This window comes from Danio rerio, chromosome 9 (assembly GCF_049306965.1).
Source record: "Danio rerio strain Tuebingen ecotype United States chromosome 9, GRCz12tu, whole genome shotgun sequence".
In the NCBI taxonomy this organism is placed as follows: domain Eukaryota; kingdom Metazoa; phylum Chordata; class Actinopteri; order Cypriniformes; family Danionidae; genus Danio; species Danio rerio.
This window is the reverse complement of record NC_133184.1, coordinates 54857108-54868106: the sequence shown is the minus strand read 5'-3', so window position 1 is coordinate 54868106 and position 10999 is coordinate 54857108. Positions and strand designations below refer to the sequence as shown.

Here is a 10999-nt window from a genome sequence, read left to right as displayed (position 1 = left end):
AGTGAGCGACAGTTCTGTAGGTGCAAATGCCTTGTGTATGCTAGAGATCAGAGGAGAATGGCCAGACTGGTTCCAGCTGATAGAAAGGCAACAGCAACTCAAATAAGCACTCGTTACAACCGAGGTCTGCAGAAGAGCATCTCTGAACACACAACACGTCCAACCTTGAGCTGGATGGGCTACAGCAGCAGAAGACCACACCGGGTGCCGCTCCTGTCAGCTAAGAACAGGAAACTGAGGCTACAATTCACACAGACTCACCAGAACTGGACAATAGAAGATTGGAGAAACGTTGCCTGCTCTGAGTCTCCATTTCTGCTGAAACATTCGGATGGTCGGGTCAGAATTTGGCATCAACAACTTGAAAGCATGGATCCATCCTGCCTTGTATCAACGGTTCAGGCTGGTGGTGGTGGTGTAATGGTGTGGGGGAGATTTTCTTGGCACACTTTGGGTCCATTAGTACCAATTGAGCATCGTGTCAACACCACAGCCTACCTGAGTATTGTTGCTGACCATGTCCATCCCTTTATGACCACAGTGTACAGATCTTCTGATGGCTACAACAGGATAATGCACCACGTCATAAAGTGTGAATCATCTCAGACTGGTTTCTTGAACATGACAATGAGTTCACTGTACTCAAATGGCCTCCACAGTCACCAGAGTTCAATCCAATAGAGCACCTTTGGGATGTGGCGGAATGGGAGATTGGCATCATGGATGTGCAGCCGACAAATCTGCAGCAACTGTGTGATGCTATCATGTCAATATGGAGCAAAATCTCTGAGGAATATGTCCAGTACCTTGCTGAATCTCTGCCACAAAGGATTCAGGCAGATATGAAGGCAAAAGGGGGTCCAACCTGGTACTAGTAAGGTGTACCTAATAAAGTGGCCGATGAGTAGTATTTTTCAAGTGTAGTAAATGTTTCATAAAGAAAACCTTTTTTAATGTCAATATGTAGTATCTTAAATGGAATTCAAGTATGCAAATGTATACATTTCTATAACAGTTTCTCTGAGTACAAAATATTTGCTCAGTTTTTGTCTTCATAAATTCATGCACAACAACCACATCCCTTCTGAATACATGCAAGTTTATTCAACCATGTGATTTGCCCTGCAGAAACTGTCATATTCATGTTATGACTGGATATATGAGGATTTTCAGGAGCACGTCTGACCCACATACATGTTGGATCTTGTATAAGGAGACGCCGCTGAAATCTGCTGCTCACATTAATAGGTATATAGAGATTACAGGAAGGTTTGTAAATCATTTGCAGTTCATTAATGCACGGTTGCATAATCCATCAGCACTTCACTTTTACAGGGACACAGTGACACCTTTTACATTTGTACATGTAAATTTCTTCAGATTAGAATTAAGGCAAGACAATGCATGTGAACAGGGTAAGATTTTTTACCAATTAGTCCTTGCAGAATTTTGCAGAGATCTTAATATTTAGGAAACAGGAATGGGCAAACTCGGTCCTGGAGGGTCGGTGTCCTGCATAGTTTAGCTCCAACACTTATCAAACACACCTGAACATAACGTTAATCAGTGTCTTCAAGTGTCTTCTTGCCAAATTTCTAAACATATCTCTCTTTAAAAACCTTCAGATTATAGATTTGAATATAGTTTGGTGTGCCCATATGACAAAGTACTATAGAGTTTTTGAACCTATGTCGTAAAGTGTGATACTTTAGGCTCTATGTATTATGTAGTATTTACAACTCTATGTTAACGAATGCTACAGAATGTATCTGTAGTAATGAACTGATTAATAAATATTGTAATATATTTTAGTTTACTACAGTAAACTGTGATGTGTTGTAGTATAGTCTACCCAGTTAGAAATATACGTTTGTGAAATAAAGCTTACATCGTCATTTGTTTACACTAAAAAGTATTACCACAGCAAGAATGATCACAACAGATTAATTCAAGTACTTAATAGTTTGATTCAAACTCACTATGAGTATTTACTATGAAGAATTACAGTAGTAACGTTAGTTGTATCACGTTCAGCGTAATTATTGTGTAATTTGATAAATAATAAATAATTCTTGTTAACTTCTGGCCGCATCTGTAAACTTAACGTTAACTTAGATGTTTTCTTTTAGCTGACCCCAAAAGCCACATTTCAAAATTGTGTAGTGCTTAAAAGTATATTTTTGCTTAAAGTGTCTCGGCTTAAATATTAGACAATTTATCAGGTGTTTTGGAATAAGCTGATACTATATTATTCCTTGAATGTCTGTGGCGGAACCTTGTATTTTCCGTTCATTTACTTACCCGGAACAATAACAGACGGAAGCCAGCAGCGATGGCGCGAGCAGCGAAGGTAATCCAGTCATTATTCATTGGCAAACTTTGACATTTTTAAACTTGTCTTTAGTTATATAAAGTTGTGTTTTCTTTATACAACATAGAGTTCGTCGAATAGACCGAGCGAACGGGTGATTTGTATGGCATTCTCACAAAGACAAAACAAAGTTTGACTCGCTTATTATGAAAATGTGGGGAAAGTGTCATTTATGCGTTGTAACGTTACATAAACAGATTCAGTTGTCAGATACTATTTACATAATTTTAGAAGTTTTAATTATAAAATATACAAAACAGACAGGATTTATGTATAATACAATTGGTGTCAATGAGTTAGAGAGCGGATATTTACAAAGTGAGCAGAAACTGAAATCGTTTACTCGTTTGGAAAAGGTACGTTAAAGTTGGTGTTATGTTAACGTTAGCGCATACGATCTGTGATAACTTGTGACATGCTCCCTTTAATAGAGGTAAAGTTGGTTTTATATTCGCACATTCTTTTTTTAGAAGTCTCTATATTGTTTACCATGTTACTTTGAATATTCTAACGTAATTAGCATGCAAGTATAACTTGAAAACAACATTAACACTGTTTATTTGACTGTGAACAATGTTGTACTTTGATAGTCACTGGCTGCTAATATGATTTCGCTATTTAGAGTTTGGCCAATAAAACTTTTAAGACATTACATTATTAAGGGCAAAGTTGAATGTGCGAATATAAAAACAACTTTACCTCTACCTCCCTTTATTGTTTACCATGGTACTTTGGATATTCGGTCTGAAATCACGTGTATGTTTGACTTGAAAACAACAATAGCACTATTTCATCGACTGTGAACAATGTTGTACGTTTGTATAGTCATTGGCTGATAATATGAATCACTATTTAGAATTGGCAAAGAATACTTTTCTGAAATATTGTTAAGGAGAAAGTCTGAATATGAATGTGATTATAAAACCGTCTTCAATGAAAATGTGTGTATTTTGAGATAAAAACACAGAAAAACATGTTTGTAATGACATGTTGAGTAATCTGTTGGGGTTTAAGATAAGCAGTTTAGGAAATGTCTGGTGTGTCAAATGAAGAGAAGACTCAGAGTTGAAGATACAACTAAAAATTTACTGAAGATAGTTTGCATTTCTATGGCAGAAGGGCTTCACACTCAAGCAAAGGTCGCAGGCTGATCTGACTTGCAGTACAACAATGCAGCAATTACACTCTTTACACAAGTCCAGAAAAGGTGGGATCCAGCTTAACAGTTGTCAATAGTCACAGCAAAAATAGACAATTCTAAATGTGTGCGTCAAGGAAAAATTGTATCTAACTCCAGATATGGATGGCAGCATGGTTCCTGGGGGTCAGGCCGACCCTAAAACTATTAAGAGTTGATCTCCGACCTGTAAAAAGCTTAACCATGGACACAATAGAAGCAAGAGGCAATCTGTAGTGGAAACTCAAGGTTGTTTCTTGTACATTCAGCTGTCTTATCAAACTGGTTCAAAACTGGTTTCATCAACATTTGGCTACAATATCCTCACTACACACAAAGTCTATCTAACATAAAATGGAATTACTTTAAAAAGAATTAACAATCAAAACAGCTAAATTACTGTACACGTCAACATCAAGCTACATTTTTAATCAGCATGCTTTAAGGTGGAAAAAGTGGAATAAATTTTAAAACTCTCTACTCACTATTCTTGAGTACTTTTAGATCAACTACTTTTACGCATACTTTGAGTAGTCTTTACAACAGATACTTTTTACTTGCACTACATGTTTTGGCAAGTAATGGCACTTTCACTTGAGTATGATTTTTCAAACTCTTTCCACCACATAGAGCCGTGTTCACAAATTGTTTTTTTTCCTGCTTGAAACATGTGTTTTCAGTCTTTTATTGTGTTTTTGCAGTCAGCGCTGGTGCTCTGCATGGATGTGGGTTTCTCCATAAGCAACTCTGGACCTGGACAGGAGCCCCCATTTGAACAGGCCAAGAAAGTCATCCAGAAGTTTGTCCAGCGGCAGGTTTGTACAAAAATTAATTGCATCTAAAATAAAAGTTAGTTTTGACATAATATATCTGTGTACTATGTATAATTATTATGCATATACATGCATGCATATATTTGAAAAAATGCTTATATATATATATATATATATATATATATATATATATATATATATATATATATATATATATATATATATATATATATATATATATATATATATATATATACACATACATACACACATAAACAAACATGCATATACATACAACCACATATATATATATATATATATATATATATATATATATATATATATATACACACATATATACACACATGTATATGTATGTATGTATGTATGTGTATATATATATATATATATATAATATATATATATATATATATATATATATATACATACATATGTATGTATGTATGTATGTATATGTATGTATATATACATATATATATATATATATATATGTATGTATGTGTATATATATATATATATATATATATATATATATATATATATACATACATACATACATACATACATACATACATACATACATACACACATAAACAAACATGCATATACACATACAACCACACATATATATATATATATATATATATATATATATATATATATATATATATATATATATATATATATATATATATATACACACATATATATGTATGTATGTATGTATATATATATATATATATATATATATATATATATATATATATATATATATATATATATATATATATACATATGTATGTATGTATATGTATGTATATATGTATACATACATACATACATACATACACACACACACACACACACACACACACATATATATGTGTATATACATGTGTATGTATATATATATATATATATATATATATATATATATATATATATATATATATATATATACATATATATATATATATATATATATATATATATATATATATATATATATATATATATATATATATACATATATATATATATATATATATATATATATATATATATATATATATATACACACATATATATATATATATATACATACATATATATATATATATATATATATATATATATATATACATATATATATATATATATATATATATATATATATATATATACACATGTATACATATATATATATATATATATATATATATATATATATATATATACACATGTATACATATATATATATATATATATATACATATATATATATATATATATATATATATACATATATATATATATATATATATATATATATATATATATATATATATATATATATATATATATATATATATACATATATACATATATATATATATATATATATATATATATATATATATATATATATATATATATATATATATATAGCCCCACGGCCAAAAGGTCCAAAATTTGTCCTTTTAATTATTTTATGTAATTTAATATTATGTAATATATTTAATGGAATACATTTATGTTCAGTATATATTGTAATAAAGTGTAATTTTAAATAACTATGGCAAGTAATTCGAATCACATAGAGCAGTGGTTCTCAAACTTTTTTCATCAAGTACCACCTCAGAAACAATTTATCTCTCCAAGTACCACCAAAATGAGCAGTATTGAAATACAGTAACGTAAGCCCAGTAAAGCAGCTACAAGTCTACACTGTTAAAAGAAAACGTGGCACATTACCTCAGAAATATAGGCTATATGTCATATATGGCACATTATATACATAGTTTTTGGTAAATTTTGAAATCTGTGTAGCATGTACTTGACATATTTCATTCATCCGCGTACCACTAGAAGGAAGCCTGCGTACCACTAGTGGTACATGTACCACAGTTTGAGAACCACTACCATAGAGCCTCAAAGCCACAATAATGTGACTCCTTATATTGTACACCTGAGCTTACAAAAACTCCTTGTCTATTTGCGCATACTTGGCGATTAAAACTCACTTTAGTTCGGATGTCAATTCAAGCTGTTTCTGTGTTTCAGGTGTTTGCTGAGAATAAGGATGAGATTGGTTTGGTGCTGTTTGGTACTGATGGCACCAAGAATCCTCTGGCCAATGATGGTCAATATGAGAACATCACGGTTCACCGACACCTCATGATGCCTGATTTTGAACTGCTGGAGGAGATTGAGAGAGAACTGCAACCTGGCGGTCAGCAGGCAGACTGTATCCTTCCTGTTACACTACAGTATATACAGCAGAAGACAACATTTATTAGCACTTCTGTGACATTTTAATTCTTTTTCAAATATTTTTTCCATGTGCTGTTTAACGGAGAGAAGATTTTTTTCAAGCATAATGATTGTAATAATTTACAATAATTATTATTATTATTATGTCGTTGTTATCTAAGTGATTTGATAAAAAGCTGTTAATTAAGTCATAAAAATTAAATTTTATTTAATATTTTCAAATTGCATTTTTAGTTCTGTGTTTCTACATCGTCAAAAAAAAAATACATCAACTTAAATCAAAATGAGAAATATTTGCTCCTTTCTCATCTTGATATATTAAACATAGTCTTCTGAAGACTATGGGTGGTCGTGCTTTTTCGTACAGGGCGCCTAAGCAATGCAATGGCCTACCCACCAGGATCAGGAATGCTGTTTCTCTGGATTGTTTTAAGAAACTTAAGACTCATCTTTTTACCATTGCTTTTAACTGTGATTGATTATTTTTGTTATTTTATCATTCAGTTGTATTGAATCATTCATATTTTATTGCGGTCTTTTATTTATTTTATTTTTTGACTGTTTTTACTGTTCTGCATTGTTTGCCTTGTATGGCTGTTAGCGCTTCGGGACTGAGTAAAGCACATTATTAATAAAATTTATTATTATTATTATTATTATTATTAAACCTTTTAATTACCTTTTATTTTATCTCAAGCAATAATTATTTTAGTTTCAGTTCATTATAGCAATAACCCTGTTAAATTATTAATATATTAAAGGTCATAAGGCCTATAAGTATTGAACATGAAAGTCACTAATACAATAAATGATATTATTAGTATTTTATGTGTTAATGTTCCTTGACATTTTCATCAGGGCTCGATGCTCTGGTGGTTTGCATGGACCTTCTGCAGAATGAAACCATGTGAGATAGTTTAGCACCATTTTCCTGTTCCTTTAAATGCATTTATGCCCTCTAAAGGAGTTTTTTATGCTTCTGTCACTCTTTTCATCTGTTTTAAGGGGGAAGAAGTATGATCGTCTGAACATCGCCTTGCTGACGGATCTGAACATCCAGACTTCAGAAGATCAGCTGGATATTATCATTCAGAACCTGAAGAAAGCTGGAATCACCCTGCAGTTTTTGTAAGAAATAAGAATAAGAAAGATTACTTGTACTGACAGGCCAAAAGATTATTCTTGGGGAAAAAAAAGCTGTGCACTTTTATGTCATCAATTGTCAGATGCTACAGTATATGTTTATAACAGGGACGTTCTCCCTCAAAATAAGATGCAAAGTGGCCCAGATTTGATATTTAAAATTCGTCATAATCAGAAATAGCTTTATTGCCAAATTTCTATACACACACATGGAATTTGTTTCGGTGACAGGACATAATTAAGTATAATCAAGTAATTAGATAAACATTAACAACAATAATAGCACTAATAGACAATAAATAAGTACATGAATAACAATATAGTAAAAAAAAACATTGAGAAGAACAGATTTAACTTGACAGATGGTACAAAGAGAAGGTTTGTTAGTATATTATTTTATTTTACATAGATATTTGTTATTTACCATTTATTGTATATCCATGCATCCCATTATTATTGACGTTTTTATCAAAGTGAACGAACTACAGAGAAAGTTTTTAATATAGTCTTCTGCTGGAACCCAGGGCAAATACTGGACTATTTGGACATGAACAAGCTGAAAAAACAGCCCTTACAGGAAAGCTAAAAGGAGTGCAAAAGCCCACCTTCGGATCTAAAGCAACTAATAAAAGGCTATAATGGCAAACAGAATGAGATCAATGCCCAGAAAATAAACTTTTTGAAATTCATCCAGAAAAAGGAAGAAAATCTAATTTATTTTTTAACTCCAGACATGATGAGATTGTTTATAGAAAATGCCGCATTGGACACATGAGACTCACGCATGAACATTTACTCAAAGGATAAGAATCCCCAAAATGTCTATATTGCTACAGAAACCAAACTGTTAAATATATTCTTGTGGAATGCCCCAGTTTTAATGTTATCAGACAACAATTTTTTTATCTGAAGAGACTTTAAATGAAATATTTTTAAATGTGAATCCTTCTAAAATTGTAGATGTTTTTAATCAAAAGTAAACCTTTAAAAACTGTTTTAGATTTTTATAATATATATTATCATTATTATTTATGTATTTAACCTTGTATATTATTTATTGCTGTTGATGACTTTTAATTGTTAGAATATTTTTATAGTTATAGAAAAGTGGTATTTATAAAATGTGGTAAACTTAATCTGTTTTTTTATTATCATGACATAGCCAAAGAAGCTAAAATGGCAACAAAATTAAAACTCTCTCTCTCTCTTGTATATGCATACATTGTAAAAAAAGATCATAAAATAAAATGACAAAGAAAATAAAATATTTTTTGATTTCTGTTTCTAGTTAAGAGTTACAAATGTTTGTGAGCAAAATGAATGGGGTTTTGATTTTATTATGAACAAAAAAAGTTTATCATAAAAGTTGTTACAATTTAAAATAAAACAATATGCATTTTATTTAATAGAAAATATACATGGATAATACGGTAATATTAAGGTAAAAAACATAATAAATAAAAGCATTTTATTTTGAATATGCAATTGGTAGTTCTCTACAAAAGTTTATTGTTCATACATTGCATAATAGATTAAAATCAGCATAAATAATAAATAATTTTGCTGTAAATTAATTTTAAATTAAATGTTCTATTTTCCGATACGGGGACTTGAGTGAAACACATGGGGTTGAGTTTATTAAAAACTGATAAATCATAAAAAATGTTACATTTTTATAAAAAAAAAAAAATCAATATCAAATTACTTTTAATAAATAATATACAGGGGGTAATAAGATGAAATATTAATAAGATAAAGCTCTAAATCAGGGGTCTCAAACTCAATTTACCTGGGGGCCGCAGAAGGCAAAGTCTGGGTGAGGCTGGGCCGCATAAGGGATTTCACGAAAAAAAAGTCCTCAAATGTCATTATTAACAGTTTTAATTATTTCTTCTGATCATGAAGTGTCCTGAACATTAATAGAACATTGAGTGAAGATTATGAACAGTTCTTCTGAACATGGCATCTTTTGCCTACTTCTTGCGGCCAGAGACTTGACAGCGCTTCTTTTCACAAATCTGAACCACATTTGGCTTTAGAGCGGAAGCAGTTGAGACCCTCAGTATGGCTTGAAGATGATCATCATTAAATCTAGACCTGTACTTTGACTTATTGAAGTCCTAGGGAAAAAAGTGGGGGAACTCACTCAAAACTTTCATTCCCTCACCTAAAAAAAAGGCGTATATATGTATAAAAAAAACACCCCCACCCCACTCCAGTCACATCAGTCTGTACCAGTCTGTATCTACCTATAATATCAACAGGGCAGGCACGTGCACACATAGGGCTCAACCTGTGCAGAGCACATGCCCTTTTTAGTCTTGCATAGAAAGTGCCCTTCCAAAATTATCAAAAGTGGCCCCGCGACGCGACACACCCTCGGTCCCGCCCTTCAGTAGGCGCGCGACAACACAGCTGATCAGAACGCGCGCGACAACGCGCATTGAGTGACAAGCGCGCTGTGTACGGATAGAATCAGCGGAGCGGGGAGCGCTCTCTCTCCCCGCTCCGCTGATTCTGTCAGAGTACAGCGGTCGGCGCGGGCCACAAAATATTGCACTGAGGGCCGCAAATGGCCCGCGGGCCGCGAGTTTGAGACCCCTGCTCTAAATAGACAAATACTGAAAAACAATTTTATTTAAATATGAAGATGGTAGTTCTTTACAAAACTTTGTTAATAATACATTGCTAAATGGATAAAAAAAATTGTAGAAAATAAATGATTTTGGTGTCATTTATTTTATGTAATTTTCTAGTTGGGAGGTTCTTATTTTATTTATGAATATTTAGTTTAAAAACAAATACATTTTTTAAAAAACATTTTTATGATAAAATTAAAAAAAATACTTTTTGCTAAGTAATATACAGTTGAAGTCAGAATTATTAGCCTTTGAATTTTTTTTTTCTTTTTTAAATATTTACTAAATGATGTTTAACAGGGCAAGAAAATTTTCACAGTATGTCTGATAATATTTTTTCTTCTGGAGAAAGTCTTATTTGTTTTATTTCAGCAAGAATAAAAGTAGTTTTTAATTTTTAATACATAATTTTAAGGTCAATATTATTAGCCCCTTTAAGCTATATTTTTTTCCAATAGTCTACAGAACAAACCATAATTTTACAATAACTTGCCTAGTTACTCTAACCTGCCATGTTAACCTAATTAAATACATAGTTAAGCCTTTAAATATCACTTTAAGCTGTATAGAAGTGTCTTGAAGAATATCTAGTCAAATATTA

The 10999-nt window shown here is 31.4% G+C and overlaps 2 protein-coding genes across 3 annotated transcripts in view; one reads left to right on the top strand and one right to left on the bottom strand.

Annotated features, from left to right (window-relative positions):
- The window catches only part of nme9 (NME/NM23 family member 9), a 462322-nt gene that overhangs the window by 269340 nt on the left and 181983 nt on the right, over positions 1-10999 (bottom strand). The window lies entirely within an intron of this gene.
- LOC141374965 (X-ray repair cross-complementing protein 5-like) overlaps positions 2315-10999 on the top strand; it is a 40314-nt gene continuing 31629 nt past the window's right edge. Inside the window, exons 1-5 of one of the 2 annotated variants that reach the window (XM_073913303.1) lie at positions 2315-2350; positions 4250-4363; positions 6407-6590; positions 7475-7523; positions 7622-7744. In XM_073913303.1, coding sequence (XP_073769404.1) covers positions 2333-2350; positions 4250-4363; positions 6407-6590; positions 7475-7523; positions 7622-7744 — 488 coding nt within the window. In that variant the 5' untranslated portion in view covers positions 2315-2332. Of the gene's footprint in view, positions 2728-4249; positions 4364-6406; positions 6591-7474; positions 7524-7621; positions 7745-10999 lie in introns of both variants that reach the window. The other variant, XM_073913302.1, reaches the window with a different exon arrangement.